The sequence below is a fragment of the Nannobrachium achirus genome (assembly GCF_963921795.1).
Source record: "Nannobrachium achirus genome assembly, chromosome: 14".
In the NCBI taxonomy this organism is placed as follows: domain Eukaryota; kingdom Metazoa; phylum Chordata; class Actinopteri; order Myctophiformes; family Myctophidae; genus Nannobrachium; species Nannobrachium achirus.
In genome coordinates this window covers 40141659-40158211 of record NC_137821.1, presented here as the reverse complement: position 1 = coordinate 40158211, position 16553 = coordinate 40141659, and the positions used below count along the sequence as shown (strand labels likewise).

At 44.3% G+C, this 16553-nt stretch overlaps 1 protein-coding gene across 1 annotated transcript; it reads right to left on the bottom strand.

The window, feature by feature from the left end:
* Window positions 1-2836: 2836 nt before the first annotated feature.
* On the bottom strand, window positions 2837-16359 carry LOC308298522 (fatty-acid amide hydrolase 2-A-like; the record flags this gene model as incomplete). The annotated part of the gene is made up of 11 exons (XM_080742146.1): window positions 2837-3012; window positions 6003-6191; window positions 8342-8453; window positions 9558-9677; window positions 10612-10729; window positions 12302-12437; window positions 12599-12718; window positions 13417-13626; window positions 14147-14283; window positions 14498-14580; window positions 16168-16359. 11 exons carry the CDS (start codon window positions 16357-16359, stop codon window positions 2837-2839), a joined length of 1593 nt encoding a protein of 530 aa, XP_080598272.1.
* Window positions 16360-16553: the final 194 nt, after the last annotated feature.

Sequence of the window (16553 nt, the reverse complement as noted above, 5' to 3'; positions counted from 1 at the left end):
TGCCACAATGTTGGTACTTTTTCTATGTTTCATTTGTCTATGGAATTGACACTGCTCCTGGAGTCTAGACTACACACCTTTAAACCACATTTGGTGGTCTAGACTCTAGACTTAGAAGTGTTAATTAATTTAGCACACTGTACGAAAGCACCTTTGAACACTCCTAGATGATTGGTGAGCAAGTCCGGAGGTCCGCGCCAGATCCGTAATCGTGATGGTCGGGTCGGTTGTGCTCAGCAGGGACGATGAACCTTTTTCCTACTTATACTTTGTGGTTGTGTGAGTGAGTATATCAGAGAACACATACATTTTCACTGTATCCTCCCTTGCACCGGAAATGACTGTCCTGTCTGAACTGATTCACCGACCAGAATAATTTCCTCTACAGAAAGGGATAGTGAGAGTAACGGTCTGTAGAAGTGGTTTGTTTCTCAATATCTCAACTTGGAATTCTCAATGAGCTGCTCAGCTTTTTCCACTCAAAAATGTGAAGTGTTTTGGAAGAAAAAACAAACATCTTATAACAAACAATGATCATTGTCTAGAGTGTAAAAGGCCTACAATGGCACTGCCTCTATATTTTATATACCTTGAAATTATGAGCATGTATACCCATGTCCCTACCAGTTAATGTCTAAATGTATGAAACTTTGGGCCGCTCACCTCTAGAGTTTGCAGCCGCTTCCTTAATATACTGTAGTGTTACTGTAACTGTACCTTACTGTACTGTAGTAGCCTATAGTGTACTGTACCTCACTGTACTGTAGTAGCCTATTGTGTACCATACTGTAACTGTCGTGGAGGCCTGGGGCGGTATGGACATTTTGTTACCGCGATTACCGTCTTCCCATTTACCGCCGGTACTGCGGTAATTACCGCACCCCCGTATCTATTAATTAAGGTTCGGCGATAAGCCAAAATATTGCAATCATCTTCCCAAAAGGAGGGGCGACACAGCCTGACTGCCCGAGTTATACTTCTCCGTACAGCACAGCGTGTCTGGCTTTCAAAGGAGCAGATCTACAAGCTCACAACACGTCGCATCCGCGATGCGTTCTGAGCTTTTAGATCTGCACTGTCGGGTTACCATAGTAACGTAGGCAAGCTACGTAGGCTAGCTACTTGGGCTATTCAGACACAAACAGCTGAAGGAAGGGTTGTCAGATCGTGTACAGTGATTCTGTAAACTCACGTCACGTCTCAACTCTCAAATCGCAGTGATTGAGTGCTGCTATATACAGGTTTTAGTTACAACTTGACAGAAAAGGTTATAAAATCGCCGACGCGCCGCTGGACGGAGCACAACGTGCGACGGAGAAAGTAAAATAGTTTCTCCACAGTGGAGAGGCGACACAGCCTGACTGCCCGAGTTATACTTCTCCGTACAGCACAGCGTGTCTGGCTTTCAAAGGAGCAGATCTACAAGCTCACAACACGTCGCATCCGCGATGCGTTCTGAGCTTTTAGATCTGCACTGTCGGGTTACCATAGTAACGTAGGCAAGCTACGTAGGCTAGCTACTTGGGCTATTCAGACACAAACAGCTGAAGGAAGGGTTGTCAGATCGTGTACAGTGATTCTGTAAACTCACGTCACGTCACGTCACGTCTCAACTCTCAAATCGCAGTGATTGAGTGCTGCTATATACAGGTTTTAGTTACAAGACTTGACAGAAAAGGTTATAAAATCGCCGACGCGCCGCTGGACGGAGCACAACGTGCGACGCGGTGGAGAAATAGTTTCATTTTCGGCTTTAGTCCACGCGGCCCGCGCTCCGCCAGTAATCCGTATGAATAAAAAAAGATATGCCACAACACAAGGTAGCCTATGTATTAACATCCTTGTGTCGAGTGGATTACAGAGAAAGAGTTGTGCTCCGTACTCTATCTATGCCCTGCGTGCAGCCGTGCACTGTGTACACTGCAGGTCTCTGTGTGTGAGTGACGTATGTGGCTTCCAACGTGTGGTACACGGCCCAGAGCAGAGCGGCATGGAGCGCATGCGGTCCTCGCTTCTCCCCCGTTTTAAAACTCGCTTGTTTTCCAATAAAAAATAGACCTTTTTTTTGTCTTTTTACCGCGGTAAGCACAATGACACCGCGGTAGACCTCGGTATACCGCGGTACGGCGGTACGGCGGTTACCGCCTCCAACCCGGTGGCACACGTGCTGTATGGTGCTGGCGTGACGTTAGGACGTCGGCACGTGTGCCACGTCACGTGATCAGTCCTAGCCAATGGACTGCAGCAAAAGTGGTCGTTCCTCGGGTGTGCCATTTACCGCGCCTGCACTTCTTGTTTGTATATACGTATAAGATCACAACTCTTCTTTGGTAAAATAAGTGGTGCATTTATATAGCGTCTATATCCAAGACGCTTTACAATGATTGTGCTTTACATTCATACACCAGTGGCAGAAGAAACCATGAAAGGTTTCAGTGTCTTGCTCAAGGACACTTACTCTGGAGGAGCCCAGGATCAAACTGGGAACCTTCCGGCTCCCAAGTGGCCGCTCTACCTTGAGGCTCAGAGCCACTGCCGCCCTGACTTGGTGGGAATCTCCTTTCATTTTGCAAACAAGTTCTAATTTGACCTTTTTAGTGCTGTTTATTGCCACCTCAAGCCCCATGCCATTGATTATTATTCTCCAAGTCAAACAACTTTGGTCTTGAGTATATACTGTATATAGAAGTCTGTGTGTGTGTGTCTCTCTCTCTCTCTCTCTCTCTCTCTCTCTCTCTCTCTCTCTCTCTCTCAAGGTGGAATTGGTCCATCTCCTAATCCTCTGTTTGCATTGTGTCTGTTTACTGTATACATGTCTTGTACACAGCACATTGTTTTAGTTGGCCCCTGGGTCCCTCCAGCCTCCAAAGGTCTTCTCCAGGTACAGAGCCAGGGCCAGGGGCAGGTGGTCCTGTAGCTTCCCAGCCACTACCTGCACCCCCATGGGAAGCCCCTCTTCGCTCAGCCCCAACGGGCACTGGGTCACCGGCAGGCCCAGGATATTCATTATACCTAGAGAGACAGAGATGAAGGCATTATACAAAAACTCCACAGGTAAGTTGCCCAGGGTAAGTTAAGATTCTTTATACATTTTTGCCTGTACCTTCAGAACAGAGTGGGTCATGGCATGCCCAGAGACATGCAAACATAGCTTGCAGTCCATCCTGCCTGTGTATATACACTGTATGTACATCTGTTAGTGTTTGCAAATCTGTCCACCAGAGGGTGCTAAAAATAGCTCAATGGCACACATCCTTGATTTCACACAGAAGAGAGACTGGGTTCAGAGCCATTGAGAGTCGATCTTCTTCATCCAACCCAACATGACCTTTTTCAATATAAAGTCACAGTACACCTCCTGTAATCTGAGCACAGAGTGATCTATTTTTCTTTGGTGAAATAAGAGTTTTCTGTGTAACAATTAAGCAATATTACACAAGAGGGTGTGTGTTATCATGATTATCGGCACGCCTGCGTTGCTGCAGGAACGAGCCGAAGGTGAGTTCCGTAGGCAGTGCAGAACACCCTCAAGTGTCAAAAAGTCCATTTCATTGTAATTAAGATATTTGTTAGAGAAATGTGTAATTCTTTTATGTCAAATTTAGCTACTATGTCCCTGAACTTCACATTAAAACCGCTAGCGTAGCCGCCTAGCATAGTGTTGGGAGAGGGAGCTCGGCAGGTCTTTGTTTGATGAGACCCGTTCCATAATGCTCATTCTAAAACGGCTGGTTCCATTCCTTGATTCTGATTGGCTGGTTTCCCTTTAATTGCTGTGGTATGCGAGACTATAACCCACACCTTTAATCAGTTTATATCAAACACAAGTGTGTTAATTCTTTCCACAGTGTTGTGAAGCCAGACTAGAGAACTTGATTGCAAGTAACAGGTGTGTTGTTTCTGCAGCCTGGCCGGGAACTACTTTCTTGTAGCTGGGGACTACTTTCTTGCAGAGCAGACCTTATAGTGAATTATTAGTGACATAGAACAGTTTTATTTGGTACAAAATACATGTAACCACTCTCCTCTTGTGGCTTATTGCTTCATTATCATCACGGGTAGAGAGCTATTTCAAACAATCAGATTGCTTCGTCGGAACTACGTGTTGTATAATCATATTTAATTTCTCGAAAAGTACATCAGATTTTGGTCTACTCCAGATCTCTTCTGCCCAAGTATGTTTGATTTTATCAAAAAGTATCTGCTTTAGCATAACAATATTAACTTGTTCTAATCTGAGGAATACATCTTCAACTCCTTTTTTCACAGAACATAATATCATATCACACACTCTATCCATGGTCCATTCTGTTGTTTGTCCCAATTAAATACACTCTTTGTTACCAAACTGTTCCTCAACTTGGCGGTGCAGACCTTCACTAAACCTCACAAGGTTCCCATCCCATACCTCCTGAGACTATGTACACCTGGGAAATATCAGAGTGATCGGTTTATGAATGTTATCTCTGCACAAGATTGCAGAGCACACAGTCACATAGAAACACCCTGTTCATTGACTAGGACCAGATGAAGGAGGTTGGATTTGGCAGGTCTGGGCCCATCACAGGAGCAGGACAATGGCAAAACAAAAGTAAGAAGGAAGGCACTGGAGCAACTCGGATAAACGTACTGCCTTTGTATTAAGGTGCAAAGCGCACAGACAAGCGACTGTCTGTCTCTTGTCTTTGTACTTTTTAAAAAAATGTTCAAAAAATAGCAGATGTACAAGCTCGCAGCGCGACACAAAGTGAATCCCTTCAGTGCCTTCCTTGTTACCTGTTCATTCATTTTCCTGTTTCTTGTAAACGTCGACTGCCATGATCAGATAAGATCCCCTTTGGTAAAGTATAGCCATGGAAAGTTGAAATATTACCCCGGCCTTTTTGTCACTGTAGGGATTTAATAACCTCCTAGGATATTTAGTTCGTCATTGTTTATCACTGGACTGCTGTAGCATGCCTAGAGAGGAAAAAGAGGGCCTTCGTGGCTCAGTGACGAAAGGAAAGGAGGGTCAGGGTGTTGAGGGCGTTGCTGAATGTAGCAATAGCACAGGCGAGATGTTCCCTCAACACTAACCCTAACCCCAAAACTGATCCCTAATCCTAAACTGAGAGAACACAGGCTTGACCCTGTGAAAGAATGCTACAGGCCCAAGGCTGGGCAGGAAGATTACTGTGAACAGTTCAACGAGCACAGCAGAGCCAGGAGCCAGGGAGTGGGACATAAGACTGCATTTAGCATAAGACTTCTCTGCAGATTGTCAGAGTTGATCTTACCTTTATCATTCATATTATGGTAAATTATTGCCTCAGTCTTCATTTTATTGCGACCATAGGTCGCATTTAGTATGAAAACCTGTAGATCATGTCCGTGCGTGCGTGCGTCACGCCTCATGTTAAGCTCCACGTCTCATGTCACGCTCCATATATGGCCACGATCCCTGATGATATCAATATTAAGCCCATATCATATATGGACATAATGTGTCTGTCTCATGATAACCAGTGTGGTTGTCGCGACGCGAGTCTCACTTGCAAATTAATTCCGTCCTTGTTCCTTTTATGCCCATATATGGAGATCCCTGATGTCATCAATATTAAGCCCATATCTGGAAATGCCCTTGTATGAACATATTGTTTCAGTCTCTGTTGTTTCAGCATGACCTTAGGGCGTCTTACTGGTATTATTAACCACTTAAGCCCTGCTGAACTTAGTTGGACCTCTAAGCTTGTATTCTAAATAACAGCCGATAATAAGAAGTAAAGGCAAAGGTGGCTTTCACTGTCTGGCACTGGCTGATCATGCAGTCTTGGAAAATGGATAAGTAGTGATCATGTGCTCGAAAAAGGCTGCTCACCACTGATTTAGAACCAGGCAAATGTTTTGTGGCAGTACTGTCTGTCTGTCTTCTGGATCCGTTTGTACAGAGTTAAATGAACACTCAGGATTGTTCAGTATAGCAGCATAGTACATACAGTAGACATTACAATGACGTCACTGACCGGTGTAGGCAAGGTCGAAGGGTCTCAGCAGCGGGTGGTGGTGCTTGGAGGCCACGTTTGGGTGTGTGGGGTAGAGGAGGACTCCGTCAGTCCCCAGCAGTGCCTCCACCTCTGCCTGGAGCTGCTCCTTCTGCTGAAGGATGAAGGGTGGAGGCTTGCCTGCTTGGGTCATCTCCATCAGGGCCAGGCCTGAAGGTGTAGAGACACACACACACACACACACACACACACACACACACACACACACACACACACACACACACACAATGTTTGTATTACTATACTTATAACTAGTAAGACACCCGAGGGTGGAATGCGACCTCAGGGTGACATGCAACCTCGCCCTAAAGGGCGAGGTCGCGCCAATTCTTGACAATCTGGCCAACCACAGCGTTTCTCTGACGATTCTAGTTGTTGTCATTCTGGGGGGAGTTTGTTCATGTTTTTGTGAGGGTATCAACCCTAGGAGACACGGGGAGAACACGCAAACTCCACACAGAAAGGCCCTATCGCTCACACCCTAGGTTGGGTTGGCGATAGGGCCTTTCTGTGTGGAGTTTGCCTAAACATGGAGATGTGGTACAGAAGGACTCATATATGGGCATAAAAAGTATGTCATGTGACATCACTTCCTGTACAGACAGTCAGACAGACAGCCATTGACTCCGACCTAACAATGGCTACTGTCTATGACGGTAGTCCCATATTCCCATATTCTTCCTCCATAAACGTTCTTAACACAGCCATGACATACTTTTTATATATATATGTAAATATGGGGGCGTCTGTGTTAAAAACGTTTCGTTGTCAAGCTCAACGTTGGACATTTGGACCTATACATGGAGAAATGGAGCGAATCTGTTTGGCCTAAACATGGAGATGTGGAAAACACTATATATGGAGAAAGTCCATTCCATCATGTCATATGGGACTACTGTCATAGACAGTAGCCATTGTTAGGCCAACTCAATGGACTGAGTCAAGCTCAACGTTGGGCATTTGGACCTACAGTATACATGGAGAAATGGAGCGAATCTGTTTGGCCTAAACATGGAGATGTGGAGAACACTATATATGGAGAAAGTCCATTCCATCATGTCATATGGGACTACCGTCATAGACAGTAGCCATTGTTAGGCCAACAGATTCGCTCCATTTCTCCATGTATAGGTCCAAATGCCCAACGTTGAGCTTGACTCAGTCCATTGAGTTGGCCTAACAATGGCTACTGTCTATGACAGTAGTCCCATATGACATGATGGAATGGACTTTCATGTTTTTGTGAGGGTATCAACCCTAGGAGACACGGGGAGAACATGCAAACTCCACCCAGAAAGGCCCTATCGCTCACACCCTAGGTTGGGTTGGCGATAGGGCCTTTCTGTGTGGAGTTTGCCTAAACATGGAGATGTGGTACAGAAGGACTCATATATGGGCATAAAAAGTATGTCATGTGACATCACTTCCTGTACAGACAGTCAGACAGACAGCCATTGACTCCGACCTAACAATGGCTACTGTCTATGACGGTAGTTCCATATGACATATTGGACTAGACTATCTCCATATATAGTGTTATCCACATCTCCATGTTAGGACTCATATATGGGCATAAAAAGTATGTCATGTGACATCACTTCCTGTACAGACAGTCAGCCATTGACTCCGGATTAACAATGGCTACTGTCTATGACGGTAGTCCCATATGACATATTGGACTAGACTATCTCCATATATAGTGTTATCCACATCACCATGTTTAGGCCAAACAGATTCGCTCCATTTCTCCATGTATATGTCCAAATGCCCAACGTTGAGCTTTCTATGACGGTAGTCCCATATGACATGATGGACTGGACTATCTCCATATATAGTGTTATCCACATTTCGTGTAGCCGCCCTGTACAGGAAGTGATGTCACAACTCGCTGACATCACACTGACATCACAGAGGTTACGGAAGGAAGGAAGGAAGGAAGGAAGGACACTCAAGCGACACGGTTCTTCAGAGTATATGCGACCTTCGGTCGCAATAACAAAAGTTTAGTACAGCAAATCTACAAACGTATACTTTGCTAATTGCTGCGTAACCATGTCATGCACCGATATTAGCCAGTCTACAAGCTCACATGCTGTCAGGACCAGGGTATATGTTCAAAACGCCAGTCAATCAATCTCAAAACTCTGAACGCAAGTAGAACCTTTAAAGTTCCAATTTAAACTATATTTTATTACTTCCGCCATCAGAGGCCGCAAGTACTGCGTTCGTGAATTATCAGGAGTAGATGTCTGTGCATGAACTTGAATATACTGTGTGTTGCATGCTATTATGGGACATACCAATGGCAGGCAGAGGATGAACCGATTTTCCCATCATCCATTTCAGCAGCTCCCACAGGGGCCTTGCTGGTCGCCCTGGCTCTCCCATCAACTCTGCAAATGGCTGTGGACACTTCAACACACACACACACACACACACACACACACACACACACACACACACACACACACACACACACACACACACACACACACACACACACACACACACACGTAAACATATTTGGTGGGTGCTTTAACCACATGAACCCTAGCGTCCCTACCCAGAGTATGTTATAAAAATCACACCCAATGTTAAGTGAGAGGTGGTCGTGCTTGCATAACGTCTTCAGACTAGGATTTGAGTCTAGGATGTACAGGCTATGCTACACACACATGTTTTGCTATGGCAAAACGCTGAGGGAAAAGGCTACAGACATACAACATATGACATCACTAGACAAACATGATGCTACGTACACACATTTTGCTATGGCAAAACGCTGAGGAAAAAGGCTACAGGCACACGCACAGCCACTTATAGGAGCGGTTTGCACCGCTCAAAAGACATCGAAAAAAGGAAGGGCCAAAGACCCCTGTCAACGGAGTATATAGGGTTAAGAGATTACGTTTTGTAAGAGCAAACGGTTTGAGGATGGGCTATCAGTTCAATTCAAATGCGCTTTATTGACATGACAAAATCTAAAAGCAGAGTAAAACAATTTAAGAAAAACACTTGCGGTCAGACCGATATTCCAAGTCCACCTATATGATATGGAACTCATCGTTGCCTCATGTATAACTCGCCCAATTGGCTGCAGCCCAAATCAAGAAGGCAATTGCATTGGCTTCTCCATTTTAAATGCACTTTAATTGCCCTACCTACCTGAAACAGTATTTGGTTCAATCTATTTCCTTCATATCCACTTAGACACCTGCAATAACCTTACTTTGATCTACCAAAAACCACTAAGGAGTTTGGACAAAGGTCATTCTGCTATAAAGCTCCATCTGATTGGAATGATCTTCGTCTATCTCTAATCCATCTCATCCCTCGGTCGCTTCAAGACTTCCCTATCTTCACATTTGGATCTATCTTTGTATGAATTTATGAATATGTATTCTTGTCTTGTACGTATTTATGTCTGCTGTTCATGTTCTTTGTTTTTAATGTTTTTATGGGTCCCTCTTGAAAATGAGATGCTGCAAGATCCCTTTGATGAAATCTGAAATCTACCTTGCCCTCCTGATCTGGGAGGCCCATGTAGGTGACCCAGATCTGGATGGAGTGTTTGAGCCCCGGGAGACACACCTCCTGGACCTTCAAGCCAAGGTCAGCCTCCAGACACTCCACCACCTGAGGAAACAAACTGTGAGTGTGTGTCTGTTTGCCAATGTGTATTTAAAGTTGCCCGCTGGAACTTAGTTTAGTGAATGAAACATTATTTTAACCAATCTGTATGGTAGAATATGTTAAGGGGACATGTCCACATAAAGTGTTTTTTGAGCTGCCAGCATCTTTATGCCATGCATTTCTATGCTAAAGATTTACTGGAGTGCTCCTCTTGCTAGCTAGCGCAGAGTGCATTTCAGCACCCTTTGGCGTCCAGCATTTTATTTTTTCTGGGCGCCTCAAGCAGAGAATAGTCCATGAGAAGAGGATCGGCACTCATTATTGTCACTTTCCTATGCAGAGGGTTGGAGAGACACGTCACACGCATATACATGTGTATTTCTCTGAACATGATGTCTTCGCTGTCAGGCAGAAACTTGCATATCTACAGATTCTTTTGAATCTGAATCCTGAAAAATATGAGGTTTCCACCCAACAATGAGGTTTCCACCCAACAATGAGGTTTCCACACAACAATGAGGTTTCCACCCAACACAACAGAGACGATATCCAAAGTGCCAGGTCTCCCACAATGGAGACCTGGGTTCGAATCCCGGGAAGGTCATAAATCTTAGGGATTGTAGCTTTAAACCAGGCAAGTGTAAAGCAGTGGTTGCAAATAAATCATAATGACAGTTTTAACCTGGATGCAGAAATTTTACTTTCAAATACTTGCTACTTTACTGTGATTGGCTAACTCTCCCGCTCTCTTTGTATTATGTGTGTTAAGTGCCATATGGCACCTAAGTCGCCTGAATCAAACCTTGGCTTAACCACATGAACCCGGTCCCTAGTGTCACTATTCTGTAGATCTGACATTTTCACAGAGAGATTTGGGATACAGGGGGAAAAAAGAGTGGGCCAAGAATAAAGCCCAATTATCTCCTGATGAACCCACCTTTCTCTGGATCTGAATGAGCTGCTTGTTCACAGGAGACACAAACACTGAGCCTCCATCATGTGGGATGGTGAAGACCCGCAGCTTCTTTAGGTCCACATGTGTGGATAAAGATAGCCTAAACACACACACAGGCACACACTCTTTATGATCAATTTGCATCAAATTAGTTATGATTCATAAGAAAAAAAGCAGTTTAAAGCATTTATGGATACAAAGGGCGCCTTCACTGCCACATAAGACTTGTTAACCTATTACTGCAGATTGTTTTCATAGGCCTGCAAAATGTCTTAGCCTTTAACATCATTTGTAAATGTACAAACTAGTTAAGAAGAAAACATGTCATCTACTATTACATTTTTCTTAGAGCCGCATCCCACTTCCAAAGCCATACCCGCCCCTTTACATCGACTTCAACTCATAGCTAGCTCCGATGTCGGTAGAACGCCATACACGCCCCCTTTACATCGACTTCAACTCATAGCTAGCTCCGATGTCGGTAGAATGCACGGCACAGCCGTCCGCTGATTCGCCCCCCGTCGCCATGGTGTGTGAGAGAGAGAGAGAGAGAGAGAGAGAGAGAGAGAGAGAGAGAGAGAGAGAGAGAGAGAGAGAGAGAGAGAGAGAGAGAGAGAGGCACGTTCCGAGAGACTATCAGTGCAGAAGCGCAGAGACTATCATATCAGTGCAGAAGCGCGTGGAGAGAGAGAGAGAGAGAGAGAGAGAGAGAGAGGCACGTGCGAGAGAGAGAGAAACGAGAGAGAGACAGAAACAGAGTGTATATTTCCTCTGTCTGTGTGAATCACCTAAAAACAGTCAACAAATCTCGCACGCCGCAAATGAGAGAGGGGGGAGGCAGCAAGAGAAGGCAGGAGAGAGAGAGAGAACAGCGCAAGGACTTGGTGGAAGTTTGAGGGAAAGAGAGAGAAAGACAGGGGAGGGGGCAGGGGGAGAGAGCGAGAGAGAGAGACGGAGAGAGAAAGACGGGGGGGGGGGCGGGCAGTGCACACACTCATTTGAGCTGTGAGAATAGACGGAGAGAGAAAAAAAGAGAGAGCAAAATAGTCCGTCGCCTCCTCCCTGTGTGAGTGCGTGGCTTGCGCACGCGAACACTCATGGACCTGTTGATGTGTGTTGCGCACCAGTAGCCACTAATCACAATATACAAATAGGCTACACCGCTACAAATGTACTGTCTGTGTTACTATCGGGAACCAGGCTTCAGATTCAACAATGGACAAGATGATCTGACTGCCTCTGCTCCGCTCTGAGAGGGGAGAGGTTGGCGGCCCTTCGGGCCACTCACATCTAGAGTTCGGCCCACTCACCTCTTCACAGCAACATACTGTCTGTCTGTGTGTGTGTGTGTGTGTGTGTGTGTGTGTGTGTGTGTGTGTGTGTGTGTGTGTGTTGCTAAAATGAAAACATTGAAATAATGAAAATAAAACATTGGCAGGCCTATTATAGTAATAATAATAACACAATTAGGCCAAAAACTGTTTTTTCAAAAAACTCTTTTTTTCAAAAAACTTTTTTTTCCAAAAAAAAAGTTTTTTGAAAAAAAAAATGTTTTTCTCAAAAACCCATTACAAATCCATTTGATTGCTGGTATACCGTGAGGGCCCCCGGAGGGGGCCCGAGATCTAGATTTGAGGGCCCCCGAAGGGGGCCCGAAATTCTAGTGTCTTACATTGGAGCGTTGGGACCAGCCATGATCTTCAGCATGGGCACCAAGTCTTCTGCATAGCGACACATGGGGCCATTACTGTTGTATTCCCCCTGTCTCCCAGTGAACGGAGGGTAAAAGTTGTCATTAGACACCACACCTGCAAAAGACACATCTTAGGAAGAGCGTCCTACAACATTCAATTTCCACTGAGGGAAACTTGTTCGGTTATGATCGACACAGCATAGATTAAGCATTTGAGGATGCAGAGAAAATTCGGTCCCATTTAAGGGAGGTGTGTGTATGTGTAAAACCACTCACCTGGAGAGGTTTTATGGCCAAATATCCCGTTAAAGAAACAGGGCATACGAATACTGCCACCAATATCTGAACCGATCCCGATGACTGCACCTGCTGCTGCCAGCAGACTCCCTTCTCCACCTGGACCAAAGAAAACAAACCTCTCACTCGCCTTCTCTCTCTCTTGCTTTTGACTCTTTCCCCTCATTGTACAGCCATATCTACTTTGCCTTCTGATCTTTATATTTTAAAGAGAAATGTGTATTTGGTTTGGTGTAAAAAGGACATACAGCTGCTGGATCACATTGTGCATTGCCTGTCGCTGTCCATCAGTGGTGGTGCTGAACCATTCACCAATCGATGCATGAGTAGAGTGATGTTTACTGTCCTATGTTTATGTTTAACGTTCAGCATGATCACAGATGTTTAAAAAAGACAGGACGTTTGGGTAATAATTTTCAATACACTGTATGCCATTAATCCAATAAGCTTACGCCACAAGTTGACTCTAGAGATTGTTATATGTGCAGAACTTACCACCAGAGCATTTTCACCTTCTTACACTGGTGGTGGGAAGCTTCCCTGTCCCTGTACTTCCTCAAAATCATACGTAAAGGATACCTTGGTCCAATAGGCAAAGCCACTTTGCACTTGTAGAAACTAGCCATTTGAACCAATGTGGTACAACTCAGCTAACTCAGGTTGGCCCTTTTTGTAATTTGTATGTGGAAAAACCACAACATTTTGCCTAATTTAAAAATTGTCTGGAGGTGGACATTAACTACAGTATCTAAACAAGTACCTACATAAAAACCAAACCAAACCAAGTAGTTGCTAACCTGAGCTGCCTCCTGGTATCCTCTCCAGGTCGTATGGGTTGTTGGTGATGCCGTACAGGTAGTTGTTGGACTCAAACCACATGCACAGTTCGCTGGTGTTGGTGACGCCCAGCGGGATGGCCCCGGCTCTCTTCAACAGGGCGACCGGTGGAGCGTCTTCTGCAGCCAGCACTCCACGCCTGGAAACTAGCCCTGTCGTATGAGGCATGCCTGGTAGAAAGAGAGAAACAAAGCAAACCTATTAAACACAGGTGAGTCTCACTAAGCTGGAACTGAGAGATCCGACTAGTGAAAACTGAACTGCACTGATATTTACTATTTTCTGAGGCAGATACCGTCATCTGATTATTTCATATAAGAAATGACATATCTTTCTAAATTCATGTGCAAAATTAGTTATGTTGTTCAGACATGCTTGTCTTTAGATAATGAAGTAATATCATTACTAGTATAGGGGAGTTACAACACTTTAGGACTTGGTTTTATAAAACAAGCATCTTGGAAAAGGAAATTGGTGTTTCCAGTTTACCACTCATAACCGCTTTTGAACATCAGCCACAAAAATACCAAATGAGCTTTTTTAAAGACCAAATGGACTTATCCCATTGTATATCAGTGCATGCCTCATTTGTGGGTTATCACTCTACAGTAAAGCCATTAAAGATAGTATTTTATGTAATAATTATGAATTGAATACATTGCACTATAGGTTAGCAGTTAGCTTAGGTACCCTGCAGGGCGAAGGCCTCTTTGACAGAGAGAGGGACACCCAGAAGAGGCAGTCTGTCCTCCAGGACCTTCTCCCCACCCGTCTCCTCTGCAATCAGCTTGTCTGCCTCACCTGCCTCTTGGAGGGCAGCATCAAACCTACATAGGAGAGACAGTGGAGATGACAAGAGAACCAGTGTTGTGAGAGGCAAATGTGAGACAGTTCAGAGGAGAGTATCGTAAAGCCCTATACTATTTAGACAACTTTGCTATTTTAAAATGTGGAACATTTTTTGCCTATAATGACAGACTTTATGACCCCCAAAATAGGGACCCCATGCAGGTTTAAAGTGGCTACCTTCATAACACTTGCCTGTCTTTTACCATGGCGTTGATTAATGGGTTGACTTCCTGAATCCTGTCAATATAAGCCTGCACCACATCCACACTGGACACCTGGACAAAGACATTTAGAGAGAGTGAATTAATTAACTATTAATTAATTATCATTATTCCCTGTGTCTTGTCATATTATGAGACCCATCCCAAGGCAGGGGTCGGCAACCCAAAATGTTGAAAGAGCCATATTGGACCAAAAAAACAACAAAAAACTAAAAAGTTTAAAGCCTTATATAAGCCTTGTAATGAAGGCAACACATGCTGTAAGTGTCTATATTAGCTATATTAGCGTACTATCAAAATGACTAAGTAGGCTACAAATACATAATGAGCATTCATGATTAAATGTTTATTTGCATTTAGAGCTGCATGCGGCTCTAGAGCTGCGGCAGAACTCAACTTCAAAGTAGAGGCCGGAAACCACAGAGGACAGTTTAATGATACATCACAGGTACACCTCACAGTCACAGGGCGAATACACAGAGACTCTGGAAAGAGTGAACCTGACACTACACTACTATGAACCGACACAGTTAGGCTTATATAGTCTCTGGCCAACTAGGCAGTCTGTAGGCCATCATCTCACAGCTGTCAAACCGTGAGGAGCTCAGACTGTCAATCCAGTATTCACAGGAGGGGAGGGGCCGAGCAGAGAGTGGGAAAGGCAGGGTACAAACCCAGGACACTGGCCTCCTCTTTATTAATAAACAGAAAATACATTTTCAGGGGGGTTGCAGTTTTTCAGCCAATCAGAAGAGAGAAACCATTGATTCATCAGCCTACATTCATACAGTTCCCGGTCCAATTTTGTCTACTTGTTTCTTTGTGTCATCACTTCCAATTTGTTTCATCTGTGTCCTGTGTGAGTTCTCTCTCCTGATTGGATAAAATTGGTATCCTGAGATTCCTGATCTGAAAATGCAATTTCTGTTTACTAAAGAGCTGGAGAGACAGGAAGACTCCTGTTACTGAACAAACATGCTAGCCTATATCAATGAATTATATCTGAATATAGAGAGCATTTAATACTTCTTTTAACAAAACAATATCACTTTGTTATATATCACTACATTTAAGAACTGATCCATTTTTAAGGGGCTTTATCATCATTAGGTTTCAAGACCCACAAGAGTCATAAAAACAACAGTTAGAGGGAAATAAATTATATACATTTAGTATATGTGTATAAACCCCTAGGAACCCCAGTCAACAAAGTGCACCCATCTGAGCTTACAGGTGAAACCTGTGGGCAGGTTTCACCTGTAAGGTCAGTTCACTGGGAAAGGAACTACAGCTTGGGCAAGTCAAACTACACAGTAGCTTATACAGTATATCAAAAACTGAAAAACGGTTGTTAGAATGACAATGAAAGTAACCTTTACCAAAATCATCAACCCGCTATAATAGCCTACTGTTAAAATAAGTGGCTTAGTTTTTTTAAATGAAATTAAGGGGCAGCCTATTGACTGAGCTCCCTAAAAGGGGTCTAAAAACGTATACTAAATACTAATAATAATAATGGCAATTTTCATGCAAAACATGTAGCTCAAAGTTCTGTAGGCTACATTAAAGAGCTTTAAAACATAAAATCAGGAAACATTAAATGGAAGCAAATCGGAAAATAATGTATATTACGTAGCCCACCTCTCTGTGTCGAATCTTGTGTGCGAGCAGCGTGGCAGACAGTTTGAGCAGTGGGTTTGTAACAGGTGGGAGCTTTCTGGACCCCGAGCCTGAGCGCCTCCAGGGAGACAGGAGCCAAAACAGTCCGTAGAAAAAGCCCATGAGGGCCCGCAGGAGCCACGCACGGACCCCCTCTAGACGAGTCAGTGCCATGATGATGTCTAGACAGTGAATAGGACGGAACCAATTCTCCTGGGCTGACAGGCAAACTGGCACCGCCAGTTTATCCGGTGTGAAATTACAGCAGAATCATGTATGTGATAATCATCATGCCTGATTCTACTTCGTCATATGACAGTGTTGAGCCCCTAAAATAGCCAACCTACAAGCTCACAACTCGTTGCGGG